General features: G+C 51.4%; 1 protein-coding gene across 2 annotated transcripts in view; it reads left to right on the forward strand.

Moving 5' to 3' along the window:
* PRR5L (proline rich 5 like) overlaps nucleotides 1-19906 on the forward strand; it is a 76549-nt gene that overhangs the window by 25289 nt on the left and 31354 nt on the right. For both annotated transcript variants that reach the window (XM_070427806.1, XM_070427805.1), the window contains exons 2-3: nucleotides 5493-5781; nucleotides 7198-7278. In XM_070427806.1, the coding sequence (XP_070283907.1) occupies nucleotides 5618-5781; nucleotides 7198-7278 (245 nt within the window). In that variant the 5' untranslated portion in view covers nucleotides 5493-5617. The remainder of the gene's footprint in view (nucleotides 1-5492; nucleotides 5782-7197; nucleotides 7279-19906) is intronic.

Genomic DNA, 19906 nt, shown 5'->3' on the forward strand with positions numbered 1-19906 from the left:
GTGATTCTCTCTCATCCTTGATGTTTGTATTTCTCTCTCTCCCTCTCCCTCCCTCTCTGAAATCAATAAAAATATATTTTTTAAAAAACACACGAAAAGAAAAACTCTGAAACTGAGGAACATGCTACAGAGACTGGAGGAAGGGTCAGTAAACGACACGTGAGTTGCCAAAGGCCTGGGGAGGTGAGGTCCCAGTACAGCACTGTGACCACCACTGGGACCAGCGACCTTGCCTGCTCCCGGATATTTTCTAGGTCGCGCTGAGGTCGCCATGAGCAGGAGGAAGTGTTGCCATAGTCCCACTAATGACCTTGCTTAGAGATTTAGAAATAACCGTTTATTTTATTTATTGAAAAGCAGTGATGTGGCGTTTGCTGTTTGCCATGCACAGTTCTAGGTGTTTTACAAATACGTGCTCATTTTATCTGAATGCAACCCTGAGGTAGCCACTGTGAGCATGCTCATTTCATGCAGGAGGAAACAGAGGCTCAGAGAGGTCAAGTAACTTGCCCCAGGCCACACAGCTAGGGAGGAGTGGGTGTCCAACTTAGGCCGTCTCTGCTTTCTCCTTTCATCCTGCTCCTCTTGCCCCCATCAAATGTGGTCAGCGAGTCCCTTATGCCAGTTTCTCTATCTCAGGGGCATGAGGTTCAGATTTTGATATGAAATCTCGTGACTGAGTGTTCCTGACTAACTTGGTAGGCGCGATGCCAATGTTCTGGCTGAGCTTGGTAGCAGGTCTAGGTGGGAGTGGGCTGTAGCATTAGGCCAGTCTGGGCGCCGGTCCGTGATTTGCCACTCATTCGCTGTGTGACTCCTGGCAGGTTGCTTCACGTCTCTGATCTTCCAGGGGATTTTGTGAAGGTGACGTTTACCGACTGTGACAGTGCTCGTCGTCCTGTCCGGCAGGCGGTCGAGGCCTCCCTAGTCACTCTCCTTTCCTTCCTCCTTACCTGCAGCTGCAGTGTGCTTCAGAGATGAGGTCCCCATGCCTGTCTTCAAGGAGTTCACAGATGGCCTAGGTGGGGGCTGGGGAACCTTCGATATTGAGTCAGGGGACTTGCGTTGGTGCCGTTGGACAGGTTTCTCTGATTACCTGTAAGTGGGGGCCTGGTGGGCAGCACTCCAAGGCCCATCTCTCTTGCTGCTTTCTGATTTGTTTAGGCCAGGACAGGCCTGTGGGGGCCAGTGGCGGGTGGGCATGGGGTGCGTCACCTTTTCCCTTCAGGCCACTCTTGTCACCGCTGCCGCAGCTTCCTCTCCACAGAGCTCTGCAGAGCCTGCTGGCTCTGTCCAGAGTCGGAGTGGCGGGAACACAGGCAGCTTCGGGTGCCCTCCGCCCGCCAGGACCTGGGGGTGGCAGATTCTGCAGGTGCAGCATGAGTCAGACGCAGCTCCTCGTGTGTTCCTCTGCTGTGAGGTTGGGGGGGGGGGGGGGGCGGGGAGGCTGTCAGAGCCGCAGGCATCGCCCCTGTTGGCTGAAAATTATGGAAAAGGGTCATCTGTGTGGATGGGGCTGCCCATGGGTCTTGCTGGATATGCATGTGGCTTGGCGTGGGAGGCCTGGGGGACACCAGCTGGGAAGTGGAGGGGGACTCCTGGTGTCACGCAGCCTCCTGGAGAAGTGGCCGTCTTGGCAGGCAGCCGGAAGGTGAACACGTGGAGGAATCCATCCAGCTCACCTTTCTACCTCCCCGTACAGCTGCCACTGAAGGGGAGGCGGTCCCAGCACCCCAAGTTTAAGATTCTCGTAAAGGGCGTTAATATCCTGTGATGACACAGAGGAATCGCACTTAGCAGGCCCATTTAAAGAGGGGCCGGGAAATGGACCCTCTTTTAATAGCATGGCCTTTACTGGGCAAGTTAACTCCTCAAGCCAGCCAGTGTCAGGATCTGAGGGGGTTGTCTGTGGTTTTAGGGCTTCTTTGCCTCATTCATTGATTTGTATAGATCTTTCCAAATTCCGGTGGCACCTGTGGGGTTATGGAGAGCCTCTGAAATGTGAGCAGGCGTATGATGACTCCCCCAGCATTCACTGATAAATCTTCATCACTACTGACTCATTCTGAGAATGGGGTGGAGGGGCAGGAGACTGGAAAAGAAAATGGGGCATGACTCTGCTTTCCTCTAAATTTCACAGGTGGAGGACAAGCCATTCCCTCTTTGGCTCTTGGTCTCACAAGTTCATTGTCACTGGGCCCATTGCCTGTGGACAGCTGCAAGCCCCTCCTATGCTCTCTGGATGGCTGGCCTCAGCGCCTGCCTGACAGCCTCGTTCCTCTTCTGACCAGAGCAGCATTGAATTGGGAGGTGACACCTCCGTGTCTCCTTCTTCAAATGCAAAACCCTCTCCCGCTCTCAACCTGAGGATGGACATTTATGGCCAGAATGTCTCCTTTTCTTTCAGCGTTGGTTTTTGGGACCTAGCAGAGTTAGCCGGTGAGAGAGGTGGCCGTGGGAATACTTCTGGGCTAACCTGTAAACCCTGGAGAAAAAAAGTGACCATAACTCTGGTGATGTTTCCTTTTGTTCTTCACTCTGATGGGATCCAAAACTCACTCTACGCCACTGACTGAGACTTGAGGTTCACTAAAGAATGAGAGACTGACAGGACAGGTGTAGAGGTGCCAAGAAAGAATGCAATTGGTCTGACAAATTGGCAATTACGACGTAGTCATGGGGCGTAAAGTGCAGCATCGGGAATACAGTCAATAACATCGTAATAGCTGTGTAAGTGCCTGTGAGTACTGGAAATATCGAGGGGAACACTAGGTAGAGTATATGATTGTCTAACCACTAAGCTGAACACCTGAAACCCAGCTATATATATAAAAGCCTAAGCGACCATCTGATCATTTGACCATCCGACCCATAGCTATGATGTGCAATGACCACCAGGGGGCAGATGCTCAACACAGGAGCTGCTGAGCTGCAGTGACTTGGCAACTGGGGTTCTTGGGTGACACACCCAGAACCAGAGAGGAGGGAGCGCAGTTCCAGTGTGCATCACCTGAGAACTGCCCTCTTGTAATCCAGGACCCCTCGAGAGATGTTGGAGAGCTGGTTTCGGCCCGATCCCTGCAGACCAGGCCGAGGGACCCCACCAGTGCACAAATCTGTGCACCAGGCCTCTAGTACCAAATAAAATTGAAAGGTAAAAAAGAAAGGAAAGCTATGGGTCTGAATGGAAATAGACAATTCCTGTGGGTCTTGGGTCTGATGTCTGCTGGGTATGTCATTTCACATCTCGTCAGCCCTGTGATGTTGGCGGCTGACAGCTAAGGACTCTTAGACTCCGTGTGCCCACTTGGGAGTGGCCTCATTAAGACTCGAACCAAAGTTCACTCCAAAGTCATTGCCATTAACCAGGAAGCCATAAAGTCTCCCAGGAACTGCTCAGGGGACAGTATCCATGAACTCAGCCTGCAGGGTGAGTTAGATTTAGATACGCAGAGAGGAAAAGGAAGAGAGTTCTGGGCAAGAGGAGCAGTCAATACAATCAGAAAGCCTGAGAAAGGGAATAGAATGAGGACATGGAACAGTGCCTGCTGGTTGTAAGCTACAGAGGGCAGAGGTCGTGTTCTCCAGGGTCACTGTGAGGGCCTGCTGCATAGTAGGTGCTCAACAGATATTTAGTGCATGAATGAATACACTGACAGTTATCTTCTCCACAGGCCAGGAGCCTCTTGAGGGCAGGGACCAGGCCTTGGAAATCTTTGGATGCCCTACAGCTCCTGGTGGTGGTAAACACGTAATAAATCTGTGCTGATGGGATGAATGAATGAACGGCAGGTCAGGGATGGTGGGAGATGTGCCCCAGTGAAGAGACACTGAGCAATACTTTAGGAAATCCTGAGCACTGCACATGGGCTGGCACGGTGAGGGCATCCCTGGAAGGCTTTCAGTGCCAGGACAAGGAGCTGTTGTGTTCTACTCGAGGCATCTATTTAAGCTATCTTTTAATGCACCACACTGGGGGCTCTGCAGAAACCCATCCAGTGCCTAAACTTCGATGGCATTGCAAGGGAACTACAGTCAAGCACAGCTTAGAAATCACTTTTCTTTTTTCGCTTTCTTTCTTTAATATATTTTTACTAGTGACCCGGTGCACTGATTCGTGCAGATCAAAAGGAAATTAAAATTCCTGGGGCAACGTTGTGGCTCAAAGGGCGTGTTTGGAGTGAGGGGCGGGGGAGGAGAAAAAGAAAGAAAACTCACGCTCGGGTCTTCCGGCTCGCAGCACTGGCTCCGGTGCAGGGACTAATGCAGGCGGTCCCGGGTGGTGGCCAGCGGGGTGGGACTGGGCAAGATGGACAGGACATGCCCTGGAGCCAACCTCTCGTGGTCCCTCCCTGGCTGGCTGCACCTGGGGTGGCGCCACAGCTCAAGGGCATCTGTGGAGTGAGCGGGCTCCCTTTGGCAGGTGGGGTCCCTTGGCCTGGCCTGCAGGGGTCCGGCCGAAACCAGCTCTCCGACATCCCCTGAGGGGTCCCGGAGTGCAAGAGGGCACTCTGCAAAGTTGCTATCGTACAGGGTGTGGAACGCAAACACAAGTGTGCAGTAAACCAGATTTGGGGCTGACAGTGCCCAGCAACAACATAACTCACAGCCAAAGGTGGAATTGCATGGCTCTGCAAGGAATTGGGCTCTCTCCTCTCTGGTTCCGGGGTGTGTCACCTGAGAACCACCACTGCCAAGTCACTGCTCGGTAGCTCCTGCATTGAGCATCTGCCCCCTGGTGGTCAGTGCATGTCATAGGTACCAGACAGTTGGACGGTCACTTAGCCATATATATATATATAAATATATATATATTGATTTCAGACAGAGGAAGGGAGAGGGAGAGAGAGATAGAGACATCAATGATGAGAAAGAATCATTGATCAGCTGTCTCCTGCACATCCCCCACTGGGGATCAAGCCTGCAACCCCGGCATGTGCCCTGACCAAGAATCGAACCATGACCTCCTGGTTCATAGGTTGATGCTCAACCACTGACCCACACTAGCTGAACTAGAAATCACTTTTCTGTCTGGTTGGTCTCAAACTGACCCCCTTCACTCCCTTCCTACTGTGGGGTGACCACACTGTTTAAAACAGTGGTTCTCAACCTTCTGGCCCTTTAAATACAGTTCCTCATGTTGTGATCCAACCATGAAATTATTTTTGTTGCTACTTCATAACTGTAATGTTGCTACTGTTATGAATCATAATGTAAATATCTGATATGCAGGATGGTCTTAGGCGACCCCTGTGAAAGGGTCGTTCGACCACCAAAGGGGTCGCGACCCACAGGTTGAGAACCGCTGGTTTAAACCAAAACAGACCTGTTAAAACTTTTGGATGCGACCCCGCAGAGTAGAGATATTATTGAGGGGGCAGGGTCCTCGAGTTGCTTATAGATCGTTTGGCTCAAAAGTCCCAGCTGACTTCCTCCAAAACATGGTCTGCTCAGCCCAGGAGTTCTCAATAAACGCAGCCCTCTCTTTCCAGGTGTTGGCTAAATTTGTGGATTTAAGAAAACCCGAGCCTGAAGGCAGCCACCCTGGGAGAAGCCCTTTCCGTGGGCAGTCGGAACCTTCTGGACCAGAGGAGAAGCCGTCCCCTCACCTGGACTTATGACCCGTGGCTTCGCCCCCAGCCTGCCCGCCGAGGTCCACAAGATGGGCTCCTTCCGCAGGCCCAGACCGCGCTTCATGAGCTCCCCGGTGCTCAGCGACCTGCCCCGATTCCAAGCCACCCGCCAGGCCCTGCAGCTGAGTTCCAACTCGGCCTGGAACAGGTAGAGGAGGCGGCCAGGGGTGGGGTGGGGGCCGCCCGGGCCAGAGCAGGGCTGGGGCTGGGCTTGGCGTCTGCTGCTTCCAGGTCTCTGCGTCAGAAGGTCATGGTTACAGGGACAATTGACGAAGAGAGGAGACTTTCCTACAGGGACTGTATCTGAGCTGTCCATGTTTTAGCAGAGGCATTTTGGACCCCGGGAGCCTCCAGGCCAGCAGAGCCAGTTACCTAGCCCTGGGCAGTGGGGTGGGAACTGACAATGATTATTGATGCTCATTTGTCACATCCCTACTCAGAGGACCCACGGGTGGGACCATCTAAGTAAACTCAAGTCACCTTCCACCTATGTGTGAAGGTAAGACGCGTATCTGTGAAAAGCTAAGAGACCATCATGTGACGTGAGCCGCAGGTGGCTGGGAGAGGAGACACTGGGCTTTTTTGTTTTGTTTATTTTATTACTATGTCTACTCTATCTATAGTAGAAAGTCTAAACTCTAGAAAGAGAAAGTCCTTTGTGCTGTTAACCTTTCCAAGTAGGGTGATAAATAATTGCTACCCTTTTGCTGAGGTGGTTCGAGACACTGGGCTTCTTTGTAAGGTGTCTCGCCGACCTTTTGCACAAGCAGAGTAGAGCATCAATACTCTGTCTTGCGCTCCTGTGGCCACTATTTTTCAAATCTCTGCACTTACTCTCCGGATAAATTAAAGGCAGCATTCTCTGGAAGCATCACTGACTGCTTTGGGGTCAGAAGTTATGGATTTTCTTAGTGAACGTGGCTCTTATGATGGGGAAAGAGTGGAGGCTCTGAAATGTTTTGATGTTCACTGGATCCTTGTTCTTTCAAAAAGGCCTGGGACCCTTGGAATCAGCTCCTTGCGGAACTATTGGGGTCCCAGAGAAGGTGGAGTGGAGACTTGACTGTGGCCCTTTAAGAGATTAACTTGGGTGGGAGCGGAAGGGGCAGTGGGGCTGACCCCAGTGAGATTCCTCCAAGGAAAGTACTGTTAGAAAAAGTAAGACAAGGAATGGTCATTTCCCACGAGCCCCAGGCTGCCCTCTGAAGACAGGGCCTCCTGGGAGAAGGAACCCCAGGCCTAGGTCCCCGCTGCTTGCAGAAAGCACCATCGGGTTCCTCTAGGCCCAGCAGGGCTGCCAGTGAGGGAGGAGGAAGGCTGCCGGCCTGGAGAAAGTGGGGGGAGAGGGCTGCCCTGGGGTCCTCGTGACTTCAGTCTTCCTTCCTCTCCAAGGGCCCTGGTCAGAAAATGATGGGCTCCGGGGATGAAAATGTGGCCCTGTTTATGCCGAGTTTTTTTTGTGTTTTTTTTCCCCCTTCCAGCCCCCTTCACCCCTGAGCTGTTTGTTGATGTGGCTGTGGGCAGATCCTCTAACCAGGACTTGCTTCTGTTTCTTTCCCTGCAGCGTGCAGACCGCCGTGATCAATGTTTTCAAAGGCGGAGGCCTGCAGGGCAACGAGCTCTATGCACTGAATGAAAACATCAGGTACACGCAGGCCTGGCCAGAGGGCAGAGGGCCCACCGGGGGCCTTATCTTAAGCTTTGTTTTCTGCTTGATTCTTCTTGCTGCTTCTGCTGGCTGTTTGTGCCTCTTATGGCTGTTCAGTTCTGAGACCCTTATTGGTCTAGACCAGTGGTCGGCAAACTCATTAGTCAACAGAGCCAAATATCAACAGCACAACGATTGAAATTTCTTTTGAGAGCTAAGTTTTTTAAACTTAAACTATATAGGTAGGTACATTGTTATTAACTTAATTAGGGTACTCCTAAGGCTTAGGAAGAGCCACACTCAAGGGGCCAAAGAGCTGCATGTGGCTCGCGAGCCACAGTTTGCCGACCACTGGTAGACTTCTACTAGGGGCCCATCCATTTGTTCATGGATGTAGAGTGTGTGTGGGTGGGTGGCGGGGTGGTAGAGGGCTCATGGATGGTAGCTGTCTTCTGTTCTATAAACATTGACTGTGCTCTGCTTAACCTTCAGGCACCATGTTAGGCAAGATGCCAAGCAGTTGTAACCACTCTGCTGGGGATTTTATTGCGGTTCTTTTTACTAAGTGACTGATGGACTTTTTTGTGCCTCAGTTTCCTCGTATGTGAAACAGGGATAGAAAACGTGTCTACGTCCATTGGATTCTTGCGTAGATTTGAGTGAGTTGTTACACAGATTATCCATTAGAACACGGTTGGAACACACCAAGTACTTGGTCCTTGTTGCTCTTTCTGTTGTAGTTAAGGCGACATTTATTCTTTCTTGTTCTCCCCATGTGTGGACTCACTCCATAATTGTTACTATCAGAATACACGCTGCTGTAAGGAGCAAAAATCTGGCAAGTGGGACTTCAGCAAGTAAGGGATTTAATTGTCTCACTGTCTAGGGAGGCCAGTCCAGGGCTTGAGTGGCAGCTACACTTGTCCTTCAGCTCTGCCATCAGAATCTTGTGGCCTTTGTGCCTTGGGCACCTGTGGGCATCGCTTCTTCATTCAAAAAGAAATTAAAGGCCAAAATGCCATGCAAGTCCAGTTTTCCCAGAGCTCCTCAGGCAGGACTGGGGCCCTTAATTGCAAGGGAGTCATTTTTACTGGGCACATTACCCTCAACAAAAGGAGCGGAGTAAACACCTAAGCCATCTTCCTCCTGGGGGCTGATGCCATTGGCCTGTCACCACCCAAGTCTGGGTGTGTGAGTCCTTGTAGTTCTTAACATAGTTATCAGTTACTGTCATTCCTGGTAGGTTTTGGGGATACAAACCTCAATAAGACATGGTCCTTGAGGAGTTCATTGTCTTCCAGAATCTTCCCAGTGGAGTAGTGTCAGCATTCATTCATTCATTCATTCATCTACTCATTCTACATTCATCAAATACTTGAGTCCCAATAGAGTAGTGTCAGCTTTCATTCATTCATCTACCCATTCATACATTCATCAAATAATACTTGAGTGCCTCCCTACTGGCCAGGGACTAGGGAGACATCAATGAACAAAGACAGACATGGACCTTGCTCTCCTGGAATTTATAGTCTGTCAGGGAGATAATCATTAGTCACCGAGTCACGCTTGTAAAACGTAGAAGTGCAGCTGTGACAGCTGCTACCACAGAGCTGAGCGAGGAAAGCATATGTCCCCATAACCCGATCATGCCCAGGAGGCCAGGAATGGTGCTGGGATGCTTGTGCTGTGAGCTGAGGTATCAGTGGGAATTAACTAGGTGAAGAGGGCTCCAGGTGGTGGGAACTGCAGGAGAAAGGTCCCGTGGTGGCAGTGAGCAAGGAACTGGGTGAAGACCCATGTGCATGGAGCACCAGAGGTCGGGTGGTGGTGGGAAGTGAGGGCAGCCGGGCGGGCAGGACCTTGAACCCCAGGGCCTCCTGTGGGCAGGAGGTTAAATATCAGATCTTTTCATGCCCTGGTGTTCATTCCTCTCTGCTGTGTTAAGTACAGACATGAAGGCAGAAGATCCCACCCTGGTATGGGCAGAACAATAAACAAGACCATTATTCAGGTCCTGTTTACATTTAGTCAAGATCTGTGTTAAGGGTCAACGAGGTGTTTGAAGAGCCCTGCTTTCATGAAAACCTTTTCAGCTCAGAAGTAAACAGGGTTGTGTTACATTTCTACCCAGGTGCTTGAATTTCACATCATAATTACACAAATATGGGAAGAGTCCATAGATAGCATCTAGCGCAAGGCCTCCTCCCACAGAGGAGGAAGCCCAGGCCCCAAGACAGAGGCAAAGCTGGGTCAGCCAAGCCCAAGGTATGGGAGCTCAGTTTTCCTCTCAGAACGCAGGCCCTGGCCTCTCCTGGGGGTTCCTCAGCTCACAATCGAAGCATAAATAAAAACAGTGACTCAGGAATGTGCTAATTGTTCCTCACCTCGGGAGACCGATCCTGAAATTGTATTTAAAACCTTTGTCTGTGGGCAGCCAGGAAAAGTGGAGGCCTGGCCAGATTTCACCAGCTCAGGGCTGCTAACTTGGAAGCCTCCGGGTGCCAAGCACGTCTTCGACATGGGTGAGGCCGGCCTGGTGCAGGGAGGCGAGAGCTCACCCCCTGCGAAGGGGATTACCCCGGCAGAACACAGGTCCAGCGACTTGTCATCTTATTTCTCAAGAAGAACAGGAAATTGGGATTTTTATGTGAAATTTCCTGGCTTTTAAATGTTGATAACGAATCCACATTTCCTCAAACATTGACGCAGGCCAAACAAAACACATCTGTGGGCTGAATTTGACCAACAGGCTACCTGTTTATAAGATCAGCTGTGGCCTGCATGGGACAGGCATTGCTAACGGGGGTGCGGGGGCGTGGGGGGGTGTCGCATCCCAGAGTCTAGTCCCAAGGCCACTCGAGGGGGAAGAAGGGAGCCTGGAAAAGCCAGGCACCTTTCACATCCATCAATACATTTACTCTCCTCACTGCCCTGTGCTAGTCCATAGATAGCATCTAGCGCAAGGCCTCCTCCCAGTCATCAGTAGTTTATCCACAAAATTGTGGATAAGTAAAACCAAATACCTTGTCCAAGGTCATGCAGCCAGAAGGGTAGAATCAGGATTCGAACTCCCGTCTGACTTAGATGCCTGTATTAGTTTGTTCAGGCTGCTATAACAAATGCCATGGACTGGGTGGCTTAAACAATAGACATTTCTCACTCTTTTAGAAGTGGGAAGTACGAGATCAAGATGCTGGCATATTTGGTTCCCAGTGAGAGCTCACTTTCTGGCCAACATCTTGCTGTGTCCACATGGCTTCTTTCTTAAGTACACTAGGTGGGAGAGCATGCTTTCTGGTGTCCCTTCTTAGAAGGGCACTAATCCCACCATGGGGCCCCACCCTCATGGCCTCATCTAACCCCAATTACCTCCCAAAGAGCCCATCTCCAAATACCATCATGTTGGTGAGGGTGGGTGGAGGGCTTCGATATATGAATTTTCCAGGGGGGACACAATTCAGTTCATAGCAACACCTGTGCTCTTTGCACTCTATTGTAGTGTCAGAGAGGGGTTTTAGGTTGGAAGAAGGTTAAGGTGATGGTCTTGAACTTCCTGCCATCGTCCCTTTCATGAGCCTGTGAGCCCATCCCTCATCATGTGCTGTGATTCTCAACACCCTCTGAGGAGCATCACACACACACACCGCTGATGGGTTTGGGGGGCTGCTGGATGTTCCCCTCTCTGTTTTGAGTGATTTTCAGGCTGATGGGAAATACATATGGTCGGGGTTTGCTCCTATGTGAATTGAACCCAGAGTCAAAGCCGTTAAAAACCAGAGCTTCTGAACCGTCCATCTCCTGGCCCTTCTCTGGGAGGGTGGCTAGACTGGAGACAGGCTTTCACAGCACGGGAACAACTCAGAGTATAACTGAGAACGTGAAACACGCCCCAGGCCTCTATGTGAACTGGTCATCTAAGTTGAAGGAAGTGGGCTGACCGGCACTTGGCCCACATCTGTAAGTGCCTACACAGAAGTGAAATAATGCCCTTCTTTCAGCAATTAGAATGCCAAAAGAGACATGTTATTCTCTACGCAACGTTCACGTCGACAGTTGGGTTTTGCTTTTCCTTTTCTCTTCTTTTTCCTTTTGGAATACCTGTTGGCAGCCTACATCCAGAAATGCCACAGGTTGAGGCATGACCGGTGGTGGGGTGCGTGCATGGTGCATGGGGGTGGTGGGGGGGGGGGCATAGGATGGTAGGAACACAGGGAAGAAGATGTGGAAGGAGAGGAGAGAATGTAAGTTATTCTCAAGCCAATTTTCAATCCATTGTGACAGTTCTCTATGCAAGAAGACCTGGGCCAGGTTCGGCAGGATATTTTTCACTTGTTAAAAGAGTAGCTTTTGGATTCAAAGAGACAGGGGATCCAGATTGGACTAGCTGGGCCTTGGCCAGTGTGGCTTAGTTGGTTGGGCATCATCCTGTGCTCAGAAAGGTTGCCGATTTGATTGCCCGGGTTTGGGGCTTGATCCCCAGTGAGGGCGTGCAGGAGCCAACAGATCGATGTTTTTCTTTCACATTGATGTTCCTCTCCCTCTCTCTCCTCTTCCTGTCCCTCCCTTCCTCTCTCTCTCTAAATCAATCAGAAATCTTTTTTTTTTTTTTTTTTTTTTTTTTTTTTTTAAGATTAGACACGCTATAGAACCTTGGGCCCAGCACATCATTTTTCTACGATTCTTTTTTTCTTTTATGTAATGGGGGCAATGATGACGTCAATCTCAGGGTGGTTGGGGAGTGAGATAATGGTCAACATGTCACTGGTACAGTGTCCAGCGCATAATAAGCCTCAGCCATTATTATCCTGTTGCCATGGACACTTAGCCATACTAACGTGATAAATGATGGGCGCACCACGCGTGGGAGCACAGGGCAAGACATGTACCCTCCTCACTGCCCTGTGAGGCCACCACTGTCATCAGCAGTTTATCCACAAACTTGTGGATAAGGAAAGCCAAATACCTTGTCCAAGGTCATGAAGCCATAAAGGTAGAAGCAGGATTCGAGCTCCTGTCTGACTGAGATGCCTGTATGAGTTTGCTCAGGCTGCCACAACAAATGCCAGGGGGCAAGGCGATGTGTTTCTCCAGCAGCTGGATGAGGGGAGCCACTTTGAGTAGAGACATCCTGAGGGGCTCCTCCAAGGACGTGCTGGATTTGACATTTGGGTGAGGCTCAGTTCCTACACGGAGAGCCAGCTGTGTCTCCTTTGCAGAGGAAATGACCCTCTCAGTTCTCCATTCTACTCGGGCCAAATGGTAGTAAATCTTGGTGGATTGTACAAGCTCAGGGTCAAAGCCTCCATCCACCAGCTTCCCCGGGTCACCCCAGCCGGCCCGACCGTCTTTCTAACTGTGGAGTTTGCATATTCCCTGGGAAACCTAAGTTCCTTTAAATATAGGGACTCAGGTTTCCCAGGCAAAAGTAAGTTTGCAGTTGTTTGTGTGGCAAATAATACAACCATTAATACATAATAATGCGGGAACAGACTCTGTTTTGCGTATTGACAACTGTAAGCCTGCTTTTGCCCCACCCTGTGTTAGCCAATGGGAAGTTTTTACGTCATGGGGTCCTGAAGTGCAGTTGTTACATACAGCTGGTCCTTTCTTTTAAGACATGTCATCAGAAATGAACCCCAGGGTAGATTTTAGCAGGTAGACTTTGGGCCAGCTATGAGGGAGAACTTGGGACCGAAGATGGTCAAATTCTACAACACGTTGTTAGCTCAAGAGAAGGATGTGGAGACCCTATAAGAACAAATTCATTAGGAATGACCCCACTCAATAAAGTGGCAAATTTCCCCCAGATTAAAAGTCAGGGCACGTGCTCTGTTGGTGGGAAGAACATACTCTGAATACTTTCTATTGAAACTGCCTTAGGAAGCAGGGTGCACTCGTGTGATATTCCTCAAGGCAAGGAAAAAGTGACCTTTCAGAATAGATACACTCACCCTGGCTGGGTTTGCTCAGTGGATAGAGCATTGGCCTGCGGACTGAGGGGTCCCAGGTTCGATTCTGCCACATGCCCAGGTTGTGGGCTTGATCCCTGATAGGGGGCGTGCAGGAGGCAGCCCATCAATGATCCTTTCTCATCATTGATATCTCTCTCTCTCTCTCTCCTTCTCTCTCCCTCTCCCTTCCTCTCTGAAATAAACAAAAATGTATTTTTTTAAAAAAAGAATATATACAGTCTAGTCATCATGACCTACCCTCTGCCTGCCCTGAATTTCTGTTTGCCCTGGCTTGGGCAGGCCCTGCGTGTCTTCTTGGCTTAAGTTTTCTGTGGGACATCAATGTGGTTTCTCCCGCCTCCGGCCAGCGGTGGCTGCACTTTGGCAGTGGGGACGAGTCGGGTTAGAGCTGCGGGTTTCAGGGTTTCACGAGCTCTTCCAGGAAGAAGTGTGGCCGAGCTCTGCACTACCGGAGCACGCTCTCCCAAAACAGTCTTTTCAGCCAAACCATTCTACCTATTGTAGGTGACCACGCAGAACTGGAGACGTGTGAGCAAGCTGCGGTTCTCTGTCTGGTTTCCTATAAGAATCAGTGCAAATAGGTTCTTCAAAGTGCTTTCCCTTTTGGACTGGCTGGAGGTGGTGTGTAGAGAGGGAGGGTAATCAATTCTCTGACTCATGGCTTCTGTGGAGTGTCTGCCAGGTATGCGGCCAGGTTCTGGGGCAGCGTTGAGGTGTGCGGTTCTTGGAGAGCCGACCGCAGAGTGAGAGGGGGACTGAGCAGGCTGTTATCATACGATGTTCTAGGTGGGGTGATGGCCGAATGCAGAGGGCTGTGGGAGTGCGGAGGATGGGCGCATAATTAGATTTAGGAGAAAGTGATGCCCCAGTTAAAATCAAAAGGAGGAGCAGGTAGGAGTCCTGTGGAGACTGTCTTGCCGCCCTTCTCTCCCTGCCCTACCCCCCGCCCCCCGCCCCTTCCTTCCCTCTCACGGGATATTGTTTCTTTGCAGAAATAAAAATGCTCAGAGGTGAGGTTCCCGGAAACCAGAGATGAGTTATCTGCAGCTGGCCTGAGGCAGGAAACACACATTTCCCTCCTCTCTCCAACCACCCTGCTTCTGTCCGTGCGGGGAGGGGGTGTCAGGAAGGAAACCCCGGAGCTTTTCAAGGAAAGAGGAAGTTCCAAGAACTGTGCTCCATCGTCACCAGGTCGGAGTTGAAACGTCCTCCTTCAGCTCAGTTGGCGGCTGAGCCCCCGAAGGGACATCCACCTCCGATTTTTCCGTCCCCCCTGAGGGAGCCTCTGGGACCCACAGCTGGGGAAGGGCTGGGAGGAGATGGGAAGGCGGAGAGCCTGGGAGAGTAGGCAGCGAGGTGGTGGTCCGTGAGGGGATGGTAATCGCAGACATTTGTGTAGCGCAGTGATGGCGAACCTATGACACGCGTGTCAGAGGTGACACGCGAACTCATTTTTTTGGTTGATTTTTCTTTGTTAAATGGCATTTAAATACATAAAATAAATATCAAAAATATAAGTCTTTGTTTTACTATGGTTGCAAAGATCAAAAAATGTCTATATGTGACACGGCACCAGAGTTAAGTTAGGGTTTTTCAAAATGCTGACACGCCGAGCTCAAAAGGTTCGCCATCACTGGTGTAGCGTTTGGGAGGAGCCATGCTTTAGATATGCCACTGGTTTAAAAATCACCACATCCATATGGGACGGGTCCTATGTCCTTTGTCTTATAGAGGGGAAATCGAGGAACGGAGAGGTGGATTGAGCTGCCCAGAGTTGCATAGCTAGTTAGTAGTGGAGCTGGGATTTGAACCTGAGCCTCCTGCGTTCTTAAAAACACAGGAAGCCTTGACCGGTTTGGTTCAGTGGATAGAGCATTGGCCTGCGGACTGAAAGATCCCAGGTTCGATTCTGGTCAAGGGCATGTACCTTAGTTGTGGGCACATCCCCAGTAGGAGGTGTGCAGGAGGCAGCTGATCAATGTTTCTCTCTCATCGATGTTTCTAACTCTCTATCCCTTTCCCTTCCTCTCTGTAAAAAATCAATAAAATATATATATTTAAAAACACTAGTTATAATTATTAAAAACAAAACACAGGAAGTAGGCCGCAAGAAGTACACAGAGCTGGCATTGTCCAGGTTTCGGCCTGACGTGCTGGGACATAGATGCGTTCATAGAGTAGAATTGGGGAGGCCACCAGCCTGGACCCTACTTTGGGAGGGCGTAAGTAAGGTCTTCTCTCATTTTGGCCCAGGTGACTGCCTGTGTGTTGACACCTTTTGTTTGCTCTGGTTCAGAAACAGACTTGACTTTGGGCGCGGGATGAATAGTTAGAGGGAAGTGGTACATCTGAAACCTCCAGGGCTGGCTTGTATGCTGTTTGGCCTGCACAGTGTTTAGAAAAAGACATCTCCCCTAAAAACCCAGGCCTCTCTGGGACGTTCATATAGGGCAATGCCGTACCCACAGCCTGGCCTGGTACCCAGCAGCGGGAGCCGGAGCCTGGCTGCTGGCTATAGAGGCATTGGCTGCAGCCCCACTGTTTGTGCCCAGGCACCTGCCCCTGTGGGCACGGGAGGTGCCACTGGCCGGCGTTCAGGCTGCCTTAGTTCGAGTTGGGATCTTCCCGTGTAGGCTCTGGACAGGGCTTGAGCATTGCTCCCCTCACCTGCACAGCGAGGATGCATTCCTCCCTGAGAGGCTGTGGGAGAACTCGGGATGCCGAGTGCCAGCAGCCCAGCATCTCCTAGCAACACAACCCGGAGCTCGGGAAATGCTCTTTGTTGGTTTTCTCCATCTTGTCCACTGTCCCCACTGCCACCCACTGGGGTGCAGAAACAGGGGTGGGGGTACTAGCATTTCACCCGCCTCCGATGGGCCCCACAGTGGACCGAGGAGGGAAGGGGTGTTTCCATGTGCTACGGCTCAAAACATTTCCTGCTGCAGAAGCGAGGTGGGTCATTTGGGGGGGTGGGGGGTAGCGACCAGTTTGGGTAGGTACTGACCTGCTACAGGCCAGGCCCAGGTTCCCGGGGCCCCTGCTGGTCCATGAGGAGGCCGCGCAGGATCCCACCAAGGGGTCAGGGCGGAGGGTCTGGCCACTTGGGGGTGGCCCCTAATTGCCGAATGGCGTGGAGATATTGAGCAACTGATAGGTGTCCTGACTCGTGCTGACGGACCTACCTCCGAGCTGCCTCGTCCTCCTTTGTGGTGTCGCTGCCTTGGGTCTTTCTGGGTGCACACAGGAGATGGTGGCTTGCATCAAAGGGATTTCTCTACCTCATTTCTGCCGCTCCCCACTCTCCTGCCATCCGGCCACCCCTGTGCCTCTCACCCAGCTGGACCCCAGCTCCGGTTACGCCTCCCTTACCTTCAGGCCCCAGAAGTTGGAAGCTGAGTTGACAAGGGCATGAGGGGCAAGACGGCGGGCCGTGTAACAACAGGAAACCCTGTCCTCCGCGGTGGTGTCTCACCGGGTCAGCCTGGGAGGGACCGGGGATGAGATAATGCAGACAGTGAGCGGTTCCCCATTTTTCGTTTGTTTATTGTGGTCCTGTTGGCTTCTGCCCGAACTTCATGCTCCGCTTCCCTTTGGGGCTGGGTCCCACAGAAGCGTTCCTTTCCCACCGTGTCAGGCCCCCACTTCCTTCTCCTTGCAGCTGGTGGGTGGCAGCAGGATCCTGTTTTCAAATGCAACCTGGAAGTCAATGTGTGAAAGAGATGAATGGGAGCTGCGTAAGCTGGGATGTTGCTTCCACCACAATCTTCCCCCGAGCTCTGCCCCCATCGTCTTCATTCCACCTTCTATTGGGTGGTCTGGCCCCTACGCTGCGGCCCCTTCGTGAGCTTCACCTGGGTCCTTAACGCCAGGTTAATCGCTAGTCTGGCGATACTCTTAAGTTGCCAGGAGAATGGAGCTGTTAGAGGAGTATGGGCTTGGGGGTCAGACGACCTGGGTCAAACCCTCCCAGCTAACGCTCACTGCTGTGTGCTAGGAACTCCTGGTCTAGGGTTAATTCCTTCAGCCCCTGCAGCATCCTATGGAGTCCATCTCTCTCTATCCCCAAGTTCCCACTGAGGAAACAGCCACAAGGGACTCCCCTGTGACGTGCACCTGCACAGGTTATCGCTCAGGCTACATCCCCCGGCACTGCCTCCAGGTTCTTGCCGTCGGCGAGGCTCCTCTCCGGGATGGGCTTGCTGCCCGCGCTCCCCGCTCACCTCCGAGGGTCCCTTTCCTTGGGTGTGGAAAGTGGAGATGTTACTGCTACTGATGTTACTGATGTCGAGTTTTGTTTTAGCCTTAAATGAGGAAGCACATGGACCTTGTTGACAACCGTGCCCGCTACTTAGTAAGCGCTCAGTAAACTTGAACTGGGGGGAAAAGCCAGGCCTCATCCTAGCAGCAATTTGGTTTTTATCCCTTATTCATTTATCTGCCCGTCTGTCTGTCTGTCTGTCTGTCATCTATTTTTGCTCCAAGAAGTCATTCCTTTCCTGTTTCCCGGGGAAGGGTGGGAAGGGTGGAAGGAGGCTGCGGGATGCCAGGCCGCTGTAACGGGGGAAGCACACATCCTGGCATGGGGGTTTTCGTCTCTTCACATCCAGGCAACCACAAACCACAGGCTCCTTCACTCTGTTGTTTTCCTCCGGCCTCTCTTCCTCCTGGTGCTCTCCACGCTGAACTGGCTCACTTATTGGGGCAGGGGGTGGGGCGAGTTGTCCCTCTGCGATTTTAGGTCTGGGACTCCCAAGTTTTGGAGAAGGAGGCGCTAGGAAGAAATCGTGTCCGAGCTCCGGGTTTGTCCTCTCCTTCCGGCTCCTAGCACCATGTCTAACACAGCGCAGGCTTTCGGTAAAGGCTAGGAATTCCCAGCCTCCCTATTCTCCATCAGTCGCCCCGTTGGGGGATGCCACTGCCCCGTTCCCCCTGGAGGCGGTGCTTCGAGTCAGAGGGGTGGAAAATCCCTCTTTCTCTAGAGTTTTCCGAAGCATCCTTTTCTTATAAACCAAGCCCGAGCAGAATAAACACAGAGTATAGAAATAGAAGGTGGATTTTGCATATGACTCAGCCCTGGTCTGTTCCCTGGCAGCTGGGCCAGCTCCGCCCTCTCCTCACCCTCCCTCGCTCTGGGTTAGGCTTGCTGGTTACCAGCCTGAGGGGCTGTGGGATTCTCTGAGGGCCTAAGACAGCCTGCTTCCTGCTACTGTGCCCTTGATGGGAACTCCCTGCCACCACTTCTTCTGGGCTTCAAGCCATCCAGGTCACCTTTGTGGCGGTGATTGTTAATAAAAAGATGGTTTTAAAAAAAAAAAACAAAAACATATATATTTTTATTGATTTCAGAGAGGAAGGGAGAGAGAGAGATAGAATGATGAGAGAGAATCATTGGTCAGCTGCCTCCTGCACGCCCTACACTGGGGATCGAGCCCACAACCCAGGCATGTGCCCTGACCAGGAATCGAACCTCAACCTCTTGGTTCATAGGTCAATGCTCAACCATTGAGCCACGCAGGCTGGGCAAAGCCCAGTGCATTTATACATAATATTTAAAATGTACGTGTGTTGTGCATGTTTAAAAATCAAGGTGCTAATTTCAGCACCGAGGGCCTCCTGGGAAGCAACTCACGTAGCCATTCCAGAGTAAGCAAGTGGGAGCAGTTTTGACAGATGAATTGGTTGACATTGTGTAAATTAAAATGTGTATTGTTCCCTTTTTCACAAGGGAGCGTGTTACCCACACGGTTCCGCATCCTGCGTTTTTCTCTTTCCTTCACGTAACTTAGAGCTTTTCATAGCATTGCTCAGCGCACTTCTGCATCCCCTCTGCTTTCTCACAGTTGCGTGGAATCCCGTTGTCTGAAGGGAGCACACTTTTTCTGAGAGCACCTCCGTGATGCCCATTCAGGTTGATTCCTGTGTTTTGCTGCAGGGAACACTGTGCACACACAGGCAGAGACCCTGTCTAGCCTGTAACGTGCTCGGGCAGGAATAAGACGGGGTTTCGTAAGGGACAGAGGAGCTTACTGACTTGCCCACCCAGGACAAGAGAGGGAGGGCTTGAATGATCAGAGAGGGCCGACACTGTTCAGATAGATAATTCTATGTGACGATACCCGATGGGGAAGGTCTTGAACTCAGGAAGCCTGTCCCAGGGAACTCCCTGGACCTGGAAGCCGGTTAGTCTTGGTTGTAGCTCCCTCACCTGGTTTGGATCCAATTAAGGGAAGAGCAATAGGGAGAGTCCCGTGATCTGTCACAAGGAGAAGGAGAGCGGGTGCCCACAGCCCTATTTTTCATTTTTTTTTCTTAGCACTGGGACTCTTTGAACTTACCTTGTGAGGGTGTTGATTGACAAGCTATCTGTCTACTCTCCTCCCCCTGGAATAGAAGCTGCATGAGAGCGAGGCCTCCCCTGTCCCGTTCACTCCTGTGCGCCAGGGGCAGGAACAATGTCTGGCACATCACAGGCAGTAGCTGTTCGCTGCCTGGATGCATAAGCTCTGTCCTCCCCACTGCTGTCCCCTCCCCACTGCCACAGTCCCTCGGGGATGGGCGGTAGGACCACCCAAACCATGGCACCATGTTTCATGTCTCCCATGGATTTGGAGGAGAGATGGGGTGGGGTTATGGGAAGAGATGTTGAGTTTGCA

Source organism: Myotis yumanensis, unplaced genomic scaffold (assembly GCF_028538775.1).
Source record: "Myotis yumanensis isolate MYYU_CA2020_CCGP unplaced genomic scaffold, mMyoYum1.0.hap1 SCAF_10, whole genome shotgun sequence".
Classification (NCBI taxonomy): domain Eukaryota; kingdom Metazoa; phylum Chordata; class Mammalia; order Chiroptera; family Vespertilionidae; genus Myotis; species Myotis yumanensis.